Source organism: Syngnathus acus, chromosome 5, assembly GCF_901709675.1.
Source record: "Syngnathus acus chromosome 5, fSynAcu1.2, whole genome shotgun sequence".
In the NCBI taxonomy this organism is placed as follows: Eukaryota; Metazoa; Chordata; class Actinopteri; order Syngnathiformes; family Syngnathidae; genus Syngnathus; species Syngnathus acus.
Window position 1 is genome coordinate 3,563,901 of NC_051091.1, and position 23,079 is coordinate 3,586,979.

At 42.0% G+C, this 23,079-nt stretch overlaps 1 protein-coding gene across 2 annotated transcripts in view; it reads left to right on the forward strand.

Moving 5' to 3' along the window:
* Positions 1 to 10,667: 10,667 nt before the first annotated feature.
* The window catches only part of pdzrn3b (PDZ domain containing RING finger 3b), a 47,278-nt gene continuing 34,866 nt past the window's right edge, over positions 10,668 to 23,079 (forward strand). Inside the window, exons 1-3 of one of the 2 annotated variants that reach the window (XM_037251389.1) lie at positions 10,668 to 11,498; positions 13,495 to 13,581; positions 14,801 to 14,908. In XM_037251389.1, coding sequence (XP_037107284.1) covers positions 10,785 to 11,498; positions 13,495 to 13,581; positions 14,801 to 14,908 — 909 coding nt within the window. In that variant the 5' untranslated portion in view covers positions 10,668 to 10,784. The remainder of the gene's footprint in view (positions 11,499 to 13,494; positions 13,582 to 14,800; positions 14,909 to 23,079) is intronic. The other variant, XM_037251390.1, reaches the window with a different exon arrangement.

The window sequence follows — 23,079 nt, forward strand, 5'->3', positions numbered from 1 at the left end:
TAAACCAAAAACCATTTTATCGATAGCACCACCCTAAACGAGTGCAACCAAAGAAAGCAGGTGGAACATTTCCACAGGGATCACACAGACAGGGAGGGGCCGAGCGGGAGAGACATGGAAGCTCCATGTTTGTGTCTTGAGAAAAATGATGCATGGCCTCACTTTCACATTCTGTTGACTGATTACTTGGCTACATGCACACACGAGAGCAGTAAAAATGATCCTATCTGCCACACGTAGTTCTTTCACTGCCCTCCAGTGGTTCTCTAATAATAGCCAGCATGGTTCACGAGGTCCCCTGAGCTGAAATCCTCAGAGAAAAGCCAGCCAGTGTTTACTCATTTCAGTTGATCTCATTTTGAAGGCCTTTTCTTCACAATTTTCTTTCAGTGCATTTCCAGAAGTCACCAATTACAAGCCTTGTAATTGCAGTATGCGGTGTTCAAACAAGCAGAGTGAGCCACCATTTATCACTTGGAACCTAATTGTTAAGACCCGCTTGAATGTCGAGAGATCCCAGCGGCAAAGCAAAACCAGATGTGGTTGGATGTTGTTGGGTTTTTTTCTCGCTCTCTCTCTCCCTTTCTGCATGCCAAAGCGTGAAGAATGCATCACTCTGGCAAGGTTTTTGAAAGTAAGAATATGTCGAGGAGAAAAAGGAGAGGTTGAACAGTTCGTGGTCATCCAATGGGCCTTCATGAAGGACGAGGGTCTTTCATCACATCACATGAGCCACAATGGAATGATGAGGAGGGTTGGTTGGAGGGGGTATTCGCTCCGACAGCAGGGGGCGGTGTTGTGTTTCTAGATTTGAGGTCAAGCCACATGGCTGCCTGTGACCATTACTCTCTTGTGACAATTTTATTAGGATTTCATCACAGTAACAGGGCACACCATGATTGGCTCTGTCCACTGAAGCTTGTTTCTTCTAATATGGCATCTTCATTTTCACTTTCACTCAGTTCATAGTGCTCTATTCTATACGAATATGTTCAGGGCTGGAAGTCTGATTAATTTGAAAACTCAGCTGACCTCGACATGTTGTATGTCACCGTGGAAAATGTCAAGGCTTTTCACACATGTTAGGCATACGAGGTGTTGACTCAGAAATCATTATCTCCCATTACAGCTGCATATGTAGGTGTCTGTAAAACATTAGGTAATGATATGTTTTACGGTCTGTTGTTTTTTTTTTGCTTCGTCTTTTCTAAAGGTCTCTTTGAAAACATTTTTGTATCATGATCCCGCGGAAGAGTAATTTTCAAAAGGTCAACACTGTCACGTCTATGTGGCAAAACACCATTAACTCAACTTCTAATGCGCCTTTTCCAAAACTACATTGTACACTTTGCATTTTGTTGGCCACAATTTAATTTTCAACAACTCAACTAAAATGTCCCTGAATGTTCTCCGAGTGGACTTTTTTCCGGCAAATTCCGTTTCCTCATGCACCTGGTATCACCCGAGCAAAGCCATGACAAAAGATCAGTTGAGGCATATCCTCTAAGAGGGTCATGTGTTCACATTTCCTTTCGCTTTTCCTTACTTTGAACTTCAGATGGATACACATGAGCTTAAATGCTTCAGACCGAGAGGGTCAAGAAGTGAAAAGCAGTTATTGCATCCTGTCACTCGTCGATTCAGAGCAACACCAACAACATTTTGTTTTTCCTGCATGTTGTGGATCCCTTAAAGGTCGTGTCTTTATTTTAACAGGTGTGTCATCTTCTTGATGTCATGTTTACGACAGGCCTAGAGCAAGACGAGCGAGATGGTGAATGTGTTGAAAGTGCAACCTATGATTCCCTAACTGGCTGTTGAGACACGTCCCCACGTTCTCACTCCACATGTGCATATGAAGGAATTCCTGCATTCCTTATCATTTCCCTCTTCTGATGTTTTCTGTTGTCCTGTTTCAGGTCAGAGAAAATCATATTGTGTTTGATGTATAATTGGACAAAACCTTTCATTTTCATTGAGCTGTATTTTATTCAAGCAATAAAATCGTCTTTATTGGGCCATAATTTGTGCTCACCTGCCAAGTCAAAGTTATTTATAGAGTGCAAATTCACTTCAGAAATTAGAGCGACACACTTTACATATGAACTATGACTCACGCACATAAAGAAACCAATCAAGGAGGGTAAAAGGAATAAATTATGTCCTCTTTTAAATATGCACATGAATTAGAAATACACTTCTCTTCTCATGCTGGCATCAATTAATTGAGTCATGACAATCACTTATGTGGTGCCCGCTCGTCTAAGACGCAACTTTTTTTCAAATTTGGTGAATGCGACAAATTTTCTTTCAACACTTCACTCGATGGAATATTCTCTGTGTAATTTTGTGGTTCCTTGTGGCTTGAATTGTATGATGTCATAGACAGCAAAATGAGTGGTCTGAGGTCAGTTGATGTTTACTTTGAAAGCTTTTCCACACAAGGAGAAAGGGAGCTTCGGCACACTTGAATCATATTTGTAAAAAAAAGAAAAAATGATACAAATGTGCTGAACAATGCAGTCCATGTCACATCGTCTTGTCAGGATGAAGCTTGAGCTTGACTGTCAGGGAAGAAACCCGATACAATGTGTGTAACAGCAACAAGATGACTCCTGTAGTTCCACTTTGGCTGCAGCCAGTTCAAGTCGGGAGCTTGCAAGAAGCTTGCGATGGAGTACGGGTGAGGAGATTGTCCTGTTAGACTCATCATCATCATCACAAGCCAATTTTCCCCTGGCCGCACGAGCTCTCTGCTCTGCTAATGCACTCCATCTGATTCTTTGACTCTTCATTTTCTTATTGAAAGGAAAGTCCCTCCATCTTCTCTCTCCATCTCCTGCTCACACGTGAGTAGCTGAGGGGAGGAGGAGGAGGAGAGAGACTCTGACGTTAGAACTGACTTGACCTGGTTGAGCAAGCTTTGGTGAAGTAACTGCAGTAAATCTTCTTTGTGTAAGCCGCACTTGTTTTAAAAATCCCTACAAAGGCTTGTTAGGTTCGCATACTTTTCGTTTAGCTCACAAAGAATGTTGCCGGCTTGCTAATGCGTCTTATTATGTTACAACATTCTTGATGTACGCAACAAAGCAGCTGTGATGGGGTCATTTGACGTCAGCAAGGGAGTGAAGACACAAGACAGGTGGCTTCGGGGGAAGAGAAGCTGCACGCCAATTCTTCCGGCATGGAGGAAGTTGGAATGACAAACTGAATCAACGTTGGTAGCATCACCGACGTCAGGAACAGGAAATTTGGAAGTCTCTGCTCTTTGTCTCTCGTTTCTGTTTATATCGCATTTGACAGGATAGCAGCAACCCGCCAGACATTTTCGATTCTGTCTTTCTGATTTGTACAGTTGGGCTAAACCTCTAGTACTAGACAATGATAGTTCCTCTCATTTTTTCCCCCTCAAACAAGTTGAATTTATTCTAATAGCCACGTCTTGAATCATCAAAAGAAATAAAAGGCAAAGAAAAAAAACTCACTACAGATTGATCACACAAAAACATTTCGAACCAAAACGAAGTGACATTATCAAGTCAAGTCATTCCAACAATCAACTAAAGAAAAACACAAGACATCTTGGGGAACATCTGCAAGAGATTTCTCCCTTCAGAGTGTTGCTCGTGTTCCTACAATCAAAATGGCGATTCCAAGAAAAGTGGGTGTCTATACTTAACATATAGACACTGCAGATTTTCTCAGGACAAACGATCGTATCTATTTTTACCCTCGTGTCAGATCAAAGTGGTCTTGTGTGTGCATTGCTCAAGATAAAGAGCACCATAATCCTTCTTGTGTGTATATTTAAGTGTGACCAGAGGAGTGACGTTACACCCATTACTCATAGAGTACCATGAAAACAATTTTTGATAAGACTTGGAGACAGCCGTAATTTCTGTCTTGGCCTGCTAATGTATGGCCAATAATTATTCCCTTCAAGTATTTACTTACATTACAGAAAAGAAAATGGATGTGGGAGTTTTCAAAAATGCAAAAACAAAAACATTTGAACAGGAAACAATGTTCTCTTTCTGTGCAGAAAAAAAATCCTATGTGATTTAAAAAAAAAAAAAGGAGTGCTAAGAACTTTCACATGGGAAAAAAATCAATTGAATCCTGTCAAAAAAAAATATGCGGTGGTAATAATGTCAGTGATGCAAGAAAAAGCAACAAAAGAGCATGAAAAGGCATCACACATTCCTCTCGTCAGACAATTTTCTGAGGTGAGGCATTCCAGGTTAACCTGACAGAGTGAATGGATGGTGTGTCTCATTTAGACAGGGCTTCACTCTCACATACTTACAAAAAAAAAAAGAAAAAAAGCTTCCTAAATACAAAATAAGTAAAAAGTAGCAGGCATTAGTCTTCAGTGGCACATCATCTAAATGGATTCACTGCAAATGTTGAAGTACTTTTCCATTGGGCACTTAGGCGTGTAATGTCCTGAAAATGTATTTGCACTCATGTACAAACGATTTCCCATCCCGAGCCTCCAGAATGTCAAAAGGATGAGCAGCAAAGCCTTTAGGAAGCATTCACCAAGATTTGATGATGAGGCCCGGCATGCCGGTCAGTGATGGCGAACAAGATTCATCATTCATGTGAGTGACACCTCGCGCCGGCAGCCATGTCTCATTAGACAGGTCAAGACCTGAGCAATTGCTTCTTATTTCCAAGGCTCCTTAAATAAGATTAGCAGCAGAAATTCTGGCAGCAGGAACGGACGTGTCCTCATGAGAGTCCAACATGCAGTCGGCTTAGTTATAAAACCGGCTCGTTTTATTTGCATTATTTTACTGCATTAGTGTCCATTTAAATTTCAGCTGTTCTTCAAATCCGACATGATATTCTGTCCATCATTTCCAACCAGTTCTCTTTACTCGGCACTCTGACCCAAGTCCCCCGGTGCTTCCTCTTCTTTGCAATACCAAGTGAGTTAAGCTTTACAAAAATAAATTCTCTGTTTGAACACGACTCGCACGTGAGAGACGAGGCCAGCGGCAGCTCACAGGTCACAACGTCAGGCGGGAAAACAAGCAGAATGTGACTTTGGAATTTCGCCCCTGGAGAAGAAATCCCATTGCCTTGGTAATTTGGGCCTGTTAGCAGGGGTCGGTCATGAAGCTTTTCACAAGAGCTCCTTGGCTTCATCTGTCACTGGTGTTTACATTCCACTTTCAACTTCTTCTCTTGCCTTTGACTTTCTTGTGATCATGGCAACAAATCCAACACCCGGCCAAGCACGCTGTTTATGTATTGCACAGTTGTTCCAGATGTTGGAAATGATGGAGCGTTCACTTTTTTTTCATCAGTGTCACATCTTTGATTCAAACTATTTCCATGTCTTACTTTGCTGATAGCTTTGATTTGAGACTGGCTGGGTTCTGCTTCACAGTCAAACACACTTGCTCTTCAATATTTTACTTTTTGGTTGCCTCGATTCATTTGCTTTGACGACAGAGTTCGGTATAATTAATTCCTCAGTGGTCGGGCAAGGAGAAGCAGTACAGAAAAGGATGGATGGGGAAACATTTGAATTTTTCGGTGCAGATCTAATGTTTGAAAGACAGCGGACCCCCCGTGACAGCTTTGATGGCCGATTGTATTTAATAATAAACAGTTGGAAAGCAGAAATTAGTCAATTTCAAGAATCCTCCTTCTCGAGCAGACTGTCAAGCCACAAGTCTTACAGAAATGTTTGAAAACGATGACCGTAATGGAAGACATATGCCAAGCCGTCTAGAAGGAAGCACTTGAGCAAGAGTGGAGCACGTGACGGAAGCCGCCAAAACACTTTGATACATTTATCCACTTTTGGATTTTTCTGGATGTGCACAAGATATTTTGAGCAATGTGTCATTTGAGTTAAAGAGGATTAACATCCGCATTTGGAATGCTGATATTCAGCAATGCTTGTTGGGTATTTAATGCCAGATACACTCAAGAGCACTTGTTGGAGTGTCTTGCTATTTGGAACCGTTTTGAAATTGAACCTATTTCTCACATCTGTGCAGAACTCAACCTCCACTGTCAGTCAGGAAATGCGGTAAATCATTTCAAAATAAAATTGCTTTTAATTTCCTGTGATGGGAACGTGATGCTTCAAAATTGCTTCATGAATCAGTTGTATTTTCGGAACTCCTCTAGATGGCACTATTTGGTCAATATTAGGCTGAAAGTACCCGATCCAGACGAAAGAAGCAAACTATGGCCTGTATTTTTATTCATTTTTTTAGAACTTGGCCTTGGGAAAAATCTGCTCTGCACAGTAAATAATAACAGGACTGCAAAAATAGGACTTTGACGTTTCCTTAAAATCGTATTTTTTAAGGACAAAAACAATCATGAATATGTTAGTGCAGATAACTTTGTTGGTATTAAAAGACAAGAAAAGAAAGAACAAATCAGATGGAACTTTAATTTCAAGCACCGAGGGCTGCCAAGTGCGACGACGCAAACAAATTGTTGACAGCGTGATCGTTATCTTACTAATTGCAAGCCTGTAACTTTTCTCACGTCGCCTTTGAATGCACCCATGTATTTTGAAGACACACAGCAAGCATTGATCACAGCTGTCAGTCTCACACTTTCTGAACATCTGAAGGACTGTTTTGGGGAGTGCTGTTCTGCTTGAGATGAGCGCCACTTAATACCACCTCTGGAACAAACAATGATGCTCCTCGTTTCATTGGTTTTGCTTTCCGGTTTGTGTTTGTCAATACAGTTTAGAGAATAATTTTCTCCCGGAGTCTTTTGGATGGAACATTGAGACTTTTGTGAAGCACTTTGATTTGCCTTGTGCATGTGTTGTGCTCTACAAATACTGTGAACTTTCCTTCCTTGTGTTGCAGTTGCATAAAATGCTCATTTTAGCACAATAAAATCTGAGAAAAAAAAACAAGAAACACTTCAAGGTTAATCTTTTCCTGTCTGAGAAGTTATTCATTCTTTGGTCATTTAGTCCCTCAGAAGCAGGCCGGCTAATGAAATGCTAATAAGATATTTGTTCTGACGGGTAAAGAATGAACATCCTTTTGCACACAACATTTTTAGCCAAAGCCTCAGAATGTTATTTTGCCCACACACTGATCCTTTGTGAGACTTATCTTGCATCGCAATCAGCAAGACGAACAACCGGCATCTAAAATAGCACAAATAAAAGAGGGTGGGCTTTTTTTCCACATTTGTTTACAGGAAACCGTGGAGTGGAAGTGTGTTTATTTTCACACTGCGCTAAAGAATATAAGCAGAGTGGCTATCGCCATTCCCATCTCATCTGGCCAGGTAGAGCAGTCAGGCAAAGGCTCTTTTGGACAAAGTCGAGGTATTTGCCTCTCAGGCATCTGAAGCATTAGCCTGGGAGACCCAGCCTTGCAATCATCTGAGCTTTTAACGGGCGTATAAAAACGAGCCTTGTTACTAAATGTACAAAAAGACAATTGACAATAAAAGAAGATCAGAAATGATCTTCTTTTATGAAATGATCAAAAAGCGTTTTTTCTTTTATCTCTTTGTCAAATACATTTTTTTGTTCCTCTGGAGGGAGAACAACTGCTATGACCTCAGTCTGTTATTTTGGTAACGGCTAATTAGAGGGGACTTGTTTCCGATTAGCTGGTCATGTTCCCTCCACAGCCCATTGCCTTGTTTCCGTGTATATTGAGTTATCCCTCGCTGAACCCGACCCCATGTTGCTCTCCTGAAATCGTTGCTGCTACTAATCGGGCTGCTTGCTTTTCTTTTTGATCACATACAAAATAATGGCCTTGGAAGTTTTTTTTTTTTTTTTACCCACGATGACATTTATCCTTCTTTTATTCTGTCCCTTTGTTGCTGAATTTAGAAATCGGCAGTTGCTCAGCTGTATTCCAAAGACTAAAAGTGGTGTTGGTATCATGTACACGACATGCTCGCCAGCCATGCGTGAGAAGTTGCCATTCCGGGAGTATGTGCAAGTGTGAAGTACGCCGGTTGCACTGGCTGTCAACACTGATGTCAGCTTCACGGTGGCTGTTCTCATTATCAGCAAGCTTTGAGCAGAGAACCTTTTATCTGGCGCTCCAGTCCTGCTGTCACTCTCATTCGGGTGACAGGCTCCAACAAGAAGAGCTTTGCCGCTACTGGAGCACCACTTGCAGATTTATTAGGCTTTGTTTTTAATCCTCAGTAGGTTTCTCTAATTTGGCCAATCAGAATTTGGCCTTTAGGGAGCAAGGAAGTAAAATGTTCCTACTGGACCAGGCTAAATTGATGTCGCTCAGGGGTGTGCCGATGGACATTTAATGACAAGCACGATGGTCAGTTCGTGTAAATGATCTTAATATAGTGAATGTAATCGCATTTTATGTAATCAAATGTGCATCATATCAACATGAAAGCAAACTTTGGAATGCTCTTTTTCCCCTTTTTTTTTTGCTTCACTTGAATAAACCTCTGAGATAAAGAGAGCCCATTTCACTATGTATGTTATTTATAGACCCAGTGGGAACAGAGCTTCCAGAAAATCAGCAGTACTTCTTAGGCTGCTGAAAGGAACTTATGATTGGAGATTCTCAAATGACCCCCACCATCGAGCCCCCCCTCCTCCTCTGGTGGGAGTGGGACACTCATCTGTTCCTAATATTACACACTTGTGTCTTTGGAACCTCTGTGACTAATGCGTTGCAGGGTGCTAGTCCAGCATAAAATACCAAGACTTTTTTTAGACATATTCCCGACGTAGAAAAAATATCATAAGCATAGTAACATAAAAGTCCGATGCCGCGTGGTTTACCTCAACTTTTTCCATCCAACTTGTTTATTTTAAACATTCAGCTCATTAGCATATAATGTATATTCGGTTTGTTTTGGCATATAAAATATGTGCTGCAAATGATTCCAGTATGGATTTTTTTTTTCTCTTTCATCTTCGCTTTCCTGCATTCCAATGAAAATAATGTTAAACAAATGGAAGACAATAATGATGCAAATTCTTGCTTTGGCCAGTGAAGCATTTAAGCCCGCCAAGGTGCAGTGTCGACCATATGCCCGTCTCTTCCATAAAGATTTAATTAGTATGGAACTTCAGATCTAGGTCAGATTCAGTTTTTCACACTTTGACTTCCTGTTAAATTGAGTTTTCTGTACTTTTTTGGGTAGGTCCTCACATCACTGACCCACATACCGTTTCTGGCCTCCCAGAGAGACTCACCGCAGTCTCTGGTGAGAAGCCATCTTATTCCCGATTGGAATAATAATCAACTGCATTTGGTAACTGACATGTTGATGTAATTGTGTCATGTACCTCATTTGTTCCAGAAACACTGTGATTATGTTTATGCAATTTGAAAAGGCAATGTTTAATCTATTTCTGTTAAAAAAAAAAAAAAAGACAGCTCCAACACATTTACATTTAGTTCACACCATCTGTCAGTGTACTCGATGAGCCCAGTGACAATGGTGATGAAAAAAAATAGTATAGAAATTTAACCATGCCTTTGTCAGTATTTTTCATTCGAAATGTTGCAGTGTTGTTAATAGGAGACATCAAATGTATTTTTTTCTGGAGTGCATTGTGACGCTCCACAACATGAGACAGCATTTTGAACAGCGATAACTTATTTGGCAGGTTCCCACATGACCCTCATGCTTTTGTCATATCTATGAAAAGGTGTTGATTATGCGATGGCCCAATTCCAAAGACTTCCCAAGTACCCACATTGCTGATGTAAAGATCTGTCCTTTGCATTTGCAACAAAGGTGTCTGCTACAAGTTCAGTGATAGCAACGGAAACCAGCCATAGCTAAAGGAGACAGCATTCTTTTGCCATATACATGTATTTTTTTTTGTTTATTGTTTAGGGTACACAAACACAGAAACACACACACGAACACACTCCTTTGTACAATTTCAGTGAGCTCTGGACATTTTGTTAATTTGAACAGGTATGAGGAATTTAAAAAATCCTCTTTGCATACCAAAATTTGAACCAGCTCACCACTGCAGGCTTACCAGAGAAGCCAAACATGAATTGGGCATAATATCCAGTGACACTGAGACTAGCTGCTCACTTGAAGAACAAGTGAATAACTAATTGACTTAAAAAACAAAACTTTTTTTCCTTTGACAAGCTTGAAGGCTAAGTTTAAACTTTTCCTTTGACATGAGCCTGAAGGGTAAATTTAATCCGCTTGAAAAACAACATTGTATTAGTATGGAGAACGAAATGACGCACTGACTACAATTCTGTCCAATCCTCAATTTATTTTAAATAGTATTCTTAGTTTTCTCTTCTTTGCATTTATGAACCTTTCAGTAAACTTGAATTAAAAAAAATTGATATTCTTAATTTTCTCTTCGATGCATCTATGAACCTTTCAGTAAACTTAAATTAAAAAAAGTATTCTTAATTTTCTCTTCTTTGCATTTATGAACCTTTCAGTAAACTTAAATTACAAAAAAAAGTATTCTTAATTTTCTCTTTGCATTTATGAACCTTTCAGTAAACTGAAATAAAAAAAAGTATTCTTAATTTTCTCTTCTTTGCATTTATGAACCTTTCAGTAAACGTAAATAAGAAAAAAAAAAAACAACAACAAAAACGACTCGTGGATCGATTTAGGATCTTCCGAGCTACACTTAAACGCACCAAAAAGTCCTGCAGGAGTTCAGTCTGCGAGGACCTCGCAACGTTATTTGGTGTGCGAGCGCTCTTCCAATGACCATCTAAGAACGCCCCACTGCTCCGTCTCACGCTGCGGGGGTGGGGAGCCCATAAGTTTGGATTCGGCCTCGGACAAACATGGGATACGAGCTGGACCGCTTCAGTGGAACAGTTGACCCGGATTTGAAATGCAATCTGTGCAATAAAGTTCTGGAAGACCCACTGACTACTCCGTGCGGCCACGTCTTCTGCTCTGGCTGCGTTCTACCTTGGGTCGTCCAGCAGAGCAGCTGTCCCGTCAAATGCCAGCGGATCTCCTCCAAAGAACTGAACCACGTCCTGCCTTTGAAAAACCTCATCCTGAAGCTGGAGATCAAATGTGACAACCATGTGCGGGGCTGCGACGCGGTGGTGAAGCTGCAGCACCTGGCCGAGCACGCCGGCATGTGTGACTACTCTCCAGCCAAGTGCGGCAATAAAGGATGCGACGAGGTGCTCAGCCTGCGGGACGTGGATGCTCACATGCGGGAGACGTGCGAGTTTCGAGCGGTGGGCATCTGCGAGCGCGGTTGCGGCTTGACGCTCACGCTCAAAGAGAAGCGACTCAATGAGCACTGCTGCGTCCGTGCCCTGAAGGCGCACAACGGCGTGCTGCAATACAAAATGATGTGCTTGGATAGTGAGTTCAAGAAACAGACAATCGAAGCCAACAAGAGGGAGAAAGCGCTCCTGGCGCAACTTTCCGCCGCTCACGCCGAGCTGCAGATGACGGCGGTGAAGTACCAGAAGAAATTCGCAGAGTACAGCGAGAGGATCGACTCTCTCACTAGGACGGTGACCTTCTCCTGCAAGGTAAGCGAGGGGCAGCAAGTGGCGATCAACATTGTGCATTGTGCAAACAACTTTTAAAGTCTCCAAAATTTGAGAGTTACCATTGTCTCCTAATCTGACTCCCAGTTTGGAGACTTTACTGAGTCTTCTTTGAGACATGCATGTCAGCTGTGACTCTGGCCAGCTGGCGGTCGAGGGGGGGAGGGCCAAATATTTACTGCAGGTCTGTACACAACAAGAGCCAGGTTCCACTTGGGTTGGCTCCTGGGAGCATGCTTGTTTGGGGGCATCCTGTCACCTTTCAGTGCCGTGGTCATAACAAACTCAAATGATGGATCTACTAACACCACTTTTGGCTTCAGTTGCAGACTTTAGGATCAATTAAGCTATGCTTCCTCCTACTCCTTTTTGAGCATTCTTTATTGAGTTATTTATTTATGTATATAAATATTTATTTCTCAGTTTGTTGGTTTATTGTTTGTTTGTTTGTTGCACGGACTTATATATGGAATTTTAAAGTGTTATTTTTTGTATCTCTTTTTTTTTGTTTTGGATGTGTTCGAAATAAAGATATAAAAAAAAAATTAAAAAGTTTTCCCCAAAGGATTTTACATTAGGAAAATCTTATGGCACTAATATAATCAAATCCCTAAATTAAAGGGCAAAACGTGTGTTTTGAAAATGAATGGCTGGGTGGACAAAGCAGTCCAAGAGCAGTTTTGAGTCAGTCAGCTATATTGTCTACTCGCACTAACAAGTACTGACAACTTTTTTCTTTCTTTCGTTGTTGCTGTCATTCAAGGGGAAGCAGTCTCGATCTTTTACTTTCAAGTCCACTTCGAATTCCGAATGCGTGTGTCCGTTTCCAGCCACCCATATATCTCTTTCTCAGGGTTTTATTTGTTCAGTGTGTGGGTGTCGTCGATGTGTCCTCGCAGACTGGTAAACGGCACTTCAGATGTAAGTAAGGCATGGATGGACTTGCTGGTGGAGGTAGAAGAGAACTTGCCTGCTTGTTATCCTTCCTTTGACAGCACTGAGATATACGCTCAACACATCGTTCCCGATGGAGTCCGTCCCCTGTTCTGGCAGGCCTTCAACAAGCATAAAACAAACGACAATTGTTCTGGAAAAGAGACAGCCGACGGCGTTTATTCTTTCCGCTCTTTTGTTTATGTAGGCTTTTATGGGGAGCAGTAAAGCCGAGACCAGTGTCAGAACGGAACTTTGTTTTGGTGATGTCGCTGATGACGTTTAAAAATGCGTCCAATGCTGTGGAGCCGTGCATCTATAGGCCAAAGTCTGCGTGCTTTCAACCATGCCAGAGTCAGAATAAAAAAACACTCAAACTGGTCAAGCAATCTCTTTTCTTAGACACAAGTTTGATTCAAGACTGTCCAGTCCAGTACTTCCATGTGTGGCTTTTGCTAGACCATAAGATCTGACTGGAAGTTGCCTTTTATTTCTACCACCTGGACATACCTGATGCTTTAGGAAATCTACAACCTCCTGAAGAGATTCTCCTCATTTCGGGACGAGAGCTTTGCGAGAGTGTTTGCAGATGTGTAAGAAAATGCTCCTTAATTACTCTGAGTTCATTCGAATGTCTGGCCGACTAAACGTTAGAGCACCTACGAAATCCATCCAATTTGTTTCGGGGCTTTTGGCAGTTTCTCGCAGCTCAGAACAGCTTGATCTTATTTTTGAAATTGTCTTCTTGGCTTCTTCCCTTTCGTACGTTGCTAATGGTGGCGTGACACAATGCAGGACTGCATGCGCATTCCTCAACGGGCTGACGACGGCACATGACGGACAGTTTTGAGTCCATGCCAGTCAGGGCAGTGTACGTGCCGATGATATCTTGGCTTTATATTTAGCCAGTGCAGCATGTATGGACTGTTATCTTGGAAGCGACCCAGTTCCTCTCTAAAGATCACCTCATTAACATATCTGTACACTATGATCTGAACTGTTCCTGTTCCTGGATTCTACGTGTCTCTCTTGTGTGTGCCCGCAGGAAGGAGATACTAAAAATGTGGAAGTTGTGCTTCTTCGCGAGGGCGGATCTCTGGGCTTTAACATCATGGGAGGAAAACCAAGTGTGGTAGGTCCAAAGCAGACCATCTCGGAGAGTTCATCTCCCCCCCCTAGTGATCAGACAAGTGTCATATGTCAAGCCAGGAATGTAAAGCACACACTTAAAGCACCACAATCCTCCCCTGGAAGACCGAGTTTAGATGGCCCAGCACAGTTCCTGTCTGTGGATGAATGGGCCTGCAATATTATATTTCATTGTGCTTATATTCGGTTTGGTTGCGGTTTAGGCACATTACAGATAAAAAAAAATACTATAATTACTTTTATGAGCGTTAAATATGGGGTCATGTCTCTGACCTGACTTGTCTCTCTCATTGAGGAAATTTTGGTGGTGAGGTAAAAACCAAAGGTTGTTTTGTCTGGCCTGTAATTTCCTGAGCTGTTATGTATTCTAGTTCAAGTCAGAATGGGAATATGATGCCACACACTGGTTGGAATAAAACCTGTTAACAAGGGAAATGTGCGGAAGTCAGTCGGTGGCACTATCGGTTTCACTCGGACGCCGCTCAAGTCTTGACAAGTTCCCCACAGCCACAGTGACGCCAATTTTGGGAGCGACGTAGATTCCGACATTGAAACGTTTTATGGCAGGAAACTATAAAGGCATAAAGGTCTCCGTTTTGCCAACGCTACTTACTTGCTGTCATGAAAGAGCTGACATAATGCTTGGCCTTGGCTTTTTCGACCAACCTCAAAAGCCAAGAGTCTGGGGAAGAGGCTATTAATTAAGAGATAGGCAGAACTAATGTCCATTTAGCTTTTGACACACGCTTTTCATGTGGCTGTCGTTTTCGAAATGACTGCTACCAGCAATCAGCTGCCAGGTTTTGTGGTCTCCACTAGACCTTGTTTGTCTGCAAATGTCAAGAGACGGCCAACTTGTCGAGTAATTTGCAGTGTGACGGCGTTAACACTGCTGTTGCCTTTAGAGAGAGGAAGGAAGCAGACACGGATTGGCCGGTTATGATTTGAAATGTAATGTTAAAACTTGGAACTAGTAACTTTCAGTCATTTGTTGTATAAGTTCAACTAGTCATTTGTAACGAGTAGCCTTACAAAATGAGATCATTTGTTGGCTGCTCATTTTATTGCCCTCACAGTACAAGTTTAATTATATGTTCCCAAAATGTTTTTTTTTTTTCCAACACAGTCTAACAGCAGTAAATTTTGCAGTTTGGACATGTCAAGATTACTTCTGAGTGTGATGTCTCTAATTTCCTTCATAGGATGATCATGACAGCGCTACCACCGAGGGGATCTTTGTGTCCAAAATTATCGAGAATGGACCAGCCGACAAGGAGGACGGCCTTCAAATGCACGACCGTATTATTGAGGTATGTGACTCCCGGTGCAGTCGTGCAAAAGGGAACATTTGAAATGATATTGCAGCTGGGAAGTAGTCAGGTGTGTCATGCCTGTCAACACTTATGGAATATATATATGTGTGTGATCGCACAAATCACCTCAAGGTGACAACATGGCAACACCTCAAATCAGCATTTTGGGATTTAACTGTAGCCAAGAATATGAATCTGGTGTGCGAGGGCAAAACGTTGCAACATTTTCATTCTTTGAGTATATTTGTGAAAAAGAAAAGACCGTACAAAAACTCAAAAAAAGTTGCTGCCATAGAAGTGTCTGTCCGAATTTGAACAAAGACGTTTCTGTGGATTACAAGTGTGGAATACCGCACGCCTCAAGATGACAAACATGGTTTGTTGCCGACTTTATTGTCAGACCTCGAGGAAATTGCCCCGAGCTTTTCGACCAGTGCTCTGTTTGTGGCAAGCACTTAGACGAAAGTACTTCCCTCTCATTCCTGTGCTTAAAATGACATACTTACATCGAGGTCGCCGGGCTCCAATGATGGTGGAGAGAATGTTTTAATTTCAAGGGCATCTGGCCGTAGCAACAATGTTTGTGCTGATTTGTCAGTCGTGCAATTAAAATATTCGCAGCATAATGGATCCGTCACATGCAACTTGTTTGTTTCGTGCTTGAATACATTCATTTGCTCGGCTATGTGCGAGAGCGAGGCGGTCGAGGAATCAAGCAAACGAGCCCTCTGAAGTGTCAAAGTCTTTGGATGGACAACGTCGTTGACTTTTGTCTCCTCCCATCGGGGGTCATTACAGCCATCGCATGATCCTTTTGGCGTGCCATTTGTCCGGCAATAGTGGCCAGTTGCTGCAAAGAACGAATCAGTCCACCATCAAGACACTGACATTTAAACACTTCAGAATTGCCGTTCCACATGACAGCTTTTTATTCCATTTGGCAACTCGATAGTAGCGGCGGATCATATTTCGAGGACTCTCTCTTTGTTAGCTGGCTTGAGCAAAGACTTCCGTGTCATGTACTTTGAAATTTCTCTTCAAGCACATCTATCATCATCACAAGCTTGCAATTGTGTTGCTTGCGCGTTTGACATCAGGTGAACGCAGCTTTGCTCTATTGATCAAATTGAATCCGAAGCAGTTGCGTGTTCGTATTTTCAAAACAACTCCTTGTGGCCTTGTCCTACTTTGTACACTGGATACGATCAACTTTCTGTTTTTTACAGCCGTCAACATAACTCGTGTCTAAAACATGAAAGTTGTCGAAAAATAATTGGAGCAATCCCTTCACCGGCGTTAAATGTCAACCTGATGAGGCAGAAACTACAGCGCTGTCGTAGAAATGTTAATTTCAGTAAGTCTATATGGATGGAACATGAACATGTTGAGCCGCGGCTCGTACTTTGACAACAGGCTCTTAGCGTCAGGGTGTGATGGCAGATGGCTTTCCTCGAACCGAGCTGTTATGAATCAGCGCATGAATGCACCCTTGTTCAGTCAGAAAAGCTTCGTGTTTTCTAGAGGACCCTCTCAAGCTGAAAATTTTCAGCTATCAGCTCAAGTGTTTGCAAACAGATATTAGGTCTTCGTAGCCTCGGCCATGTTTTTATATGCATTCATTCATTTCATCGATCCCGCATTGCTATTGCTGGTTATGGTTAGCTTGTTTGCATTTTTAGCTATGCAGCTAGCTAGCTTTGCCGTGTTGACAGTAGGCGGTGCATCCATTAATTCACACGTTAACACGTCAAACTTGAATGTAGACAATGTTTTCAATAGAAAGCAATCCCAATTCAGTTTGCAGGTGTCTGTCATTAAAATGACCTTTCCTTTAAAGCGAGCAACCTCCATCGCAATGCAACAGTGTGTGCGCCTGAGCTCTTCACCATAACTTCTATGCGGGCAAAGGGTTTGAAAGGGTGTGAAAATAGGAAGAGAATAGCGACGCCTGGACCGCTGTTGTAAATGTCACCTTGTAAATCCTCAGCAGACATTCTTGGGTCGCAAAGGGCAAACAGCAACAACCGCTTGAAAATAAACTGACAGAGGGAAATGCCAATTCTAATATGGCGGCTCGGAGTGTGTATGTATATGTCTTTTAGAAGAGGAGGGGGATAGCCGGCTTGCAGGAATGTGTTCCAGCTAAGACAATATTTATATAAATGTATACACTTTGGAACTGCTGAGTGCAGAATGGAAGGGCAACGTTACACAAAAGAACCATTTCTTTCAGTCTAAACGAGCACATGAGGAAAATATAGGTATATAAATATAGATACACATAATCTAGGATCATCTCACAGGAGAATTTCATAAAATACATATAAGGTGGTCAAGTATTTGACGTTCTCTGACAGGAAGTAGCAAAATCATGAAAAACAGCCCCATTGTCCTAATGTGCGAGACTTTGAAGTTGAATGATGTCTCTGTTCCAGATTCCACATTTTAAACACGGCACAGCTGCAGTTTCTTACATGTCACTCGTGTTCTGAGTTCCGAACTGAGCCACTAAACACTCCGAACCTCCCTGCAGTTCTTTGCGTATCAAGTCACAGTCTAGGAGACAGGATAGCTTTTAAAGCACGCCAGCCAGCCAGCACTTAGTGACAGAGATGTAAATTGAGCTTTGCATGCCCCTACGGATTTATTATTCATTTGTTTGAGTTGCGCAAGGGTTAAGTTATGGTGAGTTAGTAGAAACGAAATGCCACGTTAGCAGCCTCACATCTTTCATTCCAACATTCCAAATGATTTTCCAGTCTGTAATGACAAATTATTCAATTCCTTTTCAACTGACCCCTCATGTTTAAATTTAGAACACTTTTAAATATATACCAAAATGAAAATGTCAGCCTACCAAGACATTTTGGACACTTCTATACCTCTAACTGAGGAAAAAGGCAATTTTTTTGTTCAAGTATGACTGCTGACTTGTATATTGAGTCATTTATGTATTTCCTCTTTATCTGGTGGGAGGATCGATTCTATCACACATCAAAATGTGTTACTCATTCCCGTAGGTGTGAAGAAGGGTTTTTGCAGAGTTTTGCAGTTGCGCTTTTTTCTATGAAGCATTCCTCCGGCATAAGAACGTGACATAATTTGACGCAGCACGTGGCGTCCTCAGCAGGACGTTCCTCCATTATTTTGGAACCTGTAGGGCTAAGCGGAACAGACAAGCAAGTTATTTCCCTAAGGAAGATCACATGTTTGGTATTCCGAGGCAAGAGTCAGTTCTTTGTCAAAGCCTTTATTGGATTTGAAGCTCTTTGCACGCTGCGTGTTTACTCCTGATGGACGACCTGAATGCGGCCGTCCCAGACTAAGCTAAGCGAGCCTTGCATCACATTCCTGTGTCCCGTGGTCCAGATGAGACAGGAACAGAAAATTCAATCAAATCTAACTTTAAAGAAGGTCTACCCAGCTTCTGGTCTGAGTGGCTCTCTGCAGAGCTGGTTTGAAGGAGTGAGGACAAGCCCATCTTTGTTTTCTAGAGCCCCTTATGGGAGCGAAGGGGGATTTTTAAGATGTGTAGTCGTTTCAGTCTGGAGATGGTGTGAGGTGAGTTTATGCCTCACTCCAGCCAGAAGGCAATTTTTGTCCCTGTCCCGCACCACACACACAATATCGTATTTTCCGCTCACTTTCAAAGGCAAGCCGGCGCTTGATTTGTGCGGAGACATCCTGTCTGGCTCTACTGTAAATGTGTTTGCTTGGCTGCGACACCGCCTGGGCTGGCTCCCGCTTCTTAGCAGGGCACTGGGTTAATTTACGACGCCTTCAAGGTAGCAGAAATAGACAAGTGTAATTAAAGATAATTTTTCTGCCACACAGCTACCGGCCTTGTGCAAAAGATTCGGCAACAATCGGCTCGGGTTGCTCAGCCAGCTGCTTCTTGTGTCGGTCCCCTGACCCCCCCCCCCCCCCCCCCCCCCAGCACAGAGTGCCCACTAACTCCTAATTAACTACCCTCAATTAAACCCTAATAGGCTGATTCACAGACGCGCTGTAATGGCCGTTTCCTTCCCTCCCGGTACTCTTCGGAAAGCACCGCCCTGCTCGATGGCTCTTTCTATCTGTGGTTCTATCTGGGCCAAGATGGCGGGCACAATCGTATTCCCATCTTGTAGAATTCCTGTGGCTTCAAAAGCATTTTATGATGGAGTCAGTTTGGATTTTAAGGAAAAAGAAAGTAGCCAGCACATTCCCAAATACGAAGTAAATCCCCGGTCTTCAATACAATCTGGGAAATAATTTACAACCCCAAGATGGCAGCGAGTTGCTCATATAGTGAAACTACTTGAGTTCTCATCTTACTTGAAACCCGAGTAAAATGATGGTTTTACAATCCGATTTTGCCCAGCACGTCAACCCAGCTCCAAAAAAAATTGTAGCTCTCTGACCATAGCAAGTTTGCATTTTTTTTACCCAAAAATACAAAACTGAAATATTGCAATTCTTCATTCTGGTTTGTTATTTGTTATTCTACATTGAACCAATTGACACCAAGCACAGATTGGCAATAGATGGCTCACATCTATTGAATGAAGAAGCGGGTTGCCAAACCTCAGAGGCCTTGAAAAGAATAAATCAAACTAGTCTAAGCGTTCAATTCCTGATTCAAGGCCAAAGTTGTATATTTGCCATTAAAATTGACTCGGGCTGTGCCAACATTTTGACAGTAAAGCACACAAGGGCGTCTACACTTTACAGATAACATCTCCAGAACTCCAATGAGTTTAATTACATTCAAATTATGATTGAATTAAATGAAAAAAATCAGTTGGGCTTTCACCACACACTATTTTCCACATCAGTCATAAAGAAAGAAACCCATGTATTGCTCGGATTGGAATAATGAACTTATTTTGTTTTTTTGTTTGTTTGTTTGTTTGTGTGACTTTAATCTCCCATCCTTCATCTGTCATTTTAATATTTTTTTAATTTTGGAAGATAACTCAACTTGTGTACGTAACAGAAAGTTTCACACAAGAATGTTTTTTTCTTACCATTCAGTTCCCAAGTAAAGCTCAGCGAATGCTTTCTGCTGCACTTCACACCAAAGTGTCGGTCCACATTTGAAGTACGCAAACGTTTTTGGACATGTTCCACGTGTAAAATGAATAGACGCAGTATGTGGACGCATTGAACTGTTTCACTACTTCATACCTTGCGAAGCAACGGCCAACATGGCCACGAACAGATGTTGGTTTTCATTTTCTAAGACTCCGCCAGGACTTCACAGATGTAAAGAATCACGGAACATAATTGGCCCTCCTGTACGCGACAGATGTTCAGCAATATCTCAGCTAATTGGACGACATCAACTCCTTTTTCAGGGATGAATGTGGCAAAGCTGGCTGTTTGAAGCTGCCACTGCACAAATTCTTCCAAGACTCTCTGGAGGAGATAGAGAGGTCACTTCCATTTAGTGGAAGCGGTGCTCGCTGTGCTGCCTTTTCTCATGCAAATGAATGCAAAGAAAGCATTGTCTGTCAACGTGGCTCCACGCCTCCGCCTTGCTAGCTTTGCATGGGTCTTTCTCTTCTTCCCTTGAGAGTGATGTTCCTTTTTAAGTTTTGCCTCATTCAAGACTTCCTCTTCCTTTTTGACTGACAGCCTAGAGCTAGCGAGTTGTATTTTTTTCCCTCTTCCGCTCCTATTTGGAAAAGTACATGTACAGTGTGCTCTTTCTGACTGCACCCTTTAAATACACAGGTGGTCCTGCTGCCAGAGCATATTTTACTGTCTTAAGAGTCCTCTCATGCTTTCATGGTTGTTTATATTCCGTATGCAGAGTTGTTTGCACCTGCAGTTATATGAAATGAAATGACTATTTTATTCAACTATATTGCATACTGTAGTCAGGGGACATTTACAAAAGACCCTTTAAATGGTTCAAATGTATACAAAAATAATTCATTTACATGGCAACATTTAAAAAAAAGGTTCTTTAATTTGTTGCCGTGGAAACATACCCTATACTGTGTTTTTTTTAGGACCGATACGGGAAAAACGACATGAAATTAATTATCCTTCTAATTTCTAGTTCCTTACCGTAAAACGCAAGGCAGCTGATAAATATGAGTCAAGATATCTTGAAATCAGGTTGGTATCGGCACCGACGTCTGGTATCGGTACTCGCCCGTTTCTCGTTCTTACTTCAGTGCATCTTGTACCTGAGGCAGAAAAGTTTCAAGCCACTAATTGCTTTAGATTCTGTCATACGATAGCGCCTTGGCAGAGAAAATAACCGTCAGGTTGAGGAGACGCTCAGGACCACTAAGTGAGTATGCAGAGACCCATGCCAAGATCAACGGCGAGGTGGCAAGAAAGATGCAGAATATACAGAATACTGTATGTAGCGTTTAGTAGAACAAATACACTGCCTGACGTACCGAGGCAGCCATTTGCCTCCATCTTGAAGTCAGATCCAAGGGAACATTTTTGCAAAGGTTGATTGATACGCAAAGGTGGTAAAGTATCCTTGTGAGGACGAGTTCCCACCTCAGTTGAAAGCAAATCTTTTTCCTCTCATTGCCGTCTTATGAAAACAGTCGCCTCAAAGCACAAAGCTGAAGCAGGCCGTGTAATATAACATCTAATGTCTCCAACGTCATGCCTATCCTGGCCGGACAATGGGCTTTTTAGTGCTGCGCCATCCGCCCAGCAGCCTTGGGCAGACTTTTAAACTGCAGAAAATTAAACCTTTTGTCACTGTAGTTTTCACACACCCTCTTTTATGTCGATGGAAAATTATCAAGGGAGGCAGCAGGATAGCCTTTATTTGGCTATTATTCCTAGTGCAGGCTTCCTTTTTAACATGTGACTTAGGTCATCGACTTTCCTAATCACAAGGTCGTCAACATCAGCATGAACTTTCGACGTAATTTAAAACATTTGCCTTTTGATTTCATATTGTATATCGTTATCTAGCCTTAGACTACCAAGTCAAACCTTTGCGCCATAAGTGCAGGCAAAACATATACCGTATTTTCCGCACTATAAGGCGCACCAGATTATAAGGCGCACCTTCAATGAATGGCCCATTTTAAAATTTTGTCCATATATAAGGCGCACCGGATTATAAGGCGCATAGAATAAATAACTCAACGTTGCTCAAACGTTAATGCAATCACAATATAGTAACACTCGAAATAGTGAAAACAATAATAATATATCAATAAGTCAACGTTGCTCAAACGTTAATATCACACAACACACAAAATAAACACGTAAAGCTTACTTTAATAAATTAGTCCTCATCCACGAATCTATATTGGTCCATATATAAGGCGCACCGGATTATAAGGCGCACTGTCGGTTTTTGAGAAAATTGGAGGTTTTTAGGTGCGCCTTATAGTGCGGAAAATACGGTATATGAGAGCATATGTGAGTTTAGGAATCCTCTTAAAGCAGTACCGATGGAGACAAAGCCACCAGATTAGTTTTAAAAAGATATTTGACACCATGATGGAATTTCAATTACAGAAGCTCTGATTTATTTTGCCAATGCATAAGTGGAAATATGAATTTTATTATCCATACGCTCAGTTGTGGTTTCTGTGTGCAACAAGGAGGCTGTGTTTCTTTTCACTCCAGCACTGCTATATCGGGCCCACAGCTGCTACCTCTCAGCCAAGGCACGCCAACTTCCACACACACTTGACCTTACACATGGCCCTTTATTTGCGGGATTACAACTTGGAAAAGAAAGAAATACACCCTTCCATTTTTATTCCTGCGATCAAGTCCCCTTTTGTGTCATCATTTAGCGTTTGGGATGTTTCCCGGCTATCTTACTGAGTTTTTGTTACTTGACTTCCATTCCTTGAACTGAAAGTAAGCGAGCAAATCAAAACAAGGCCTTGGTATGATTTAACTGATTGTGGGCTTGGTTCTGTGCGGGTAGCGCGGCTGCATCTCCGTCAGCGACCTCCGTCAGCGACCTCCTCACAGAACAAAACCGGGCCAGGCTCCCAGTCCAAACGCCAACATCTGTCATAGCATCTATGGCCTGCTTTTGGTTAGGCCTGTCAACGTTTGGTGCCCCGTGTTTTCTTTCTTTTTATTGGCGCGCTATGCTATGGCTGCACGGTTTAGCAAGTCACATATTTGTTGGTTACAATCATGTTTTCAACGTTTTCACCACATTTGATATTTGCTAT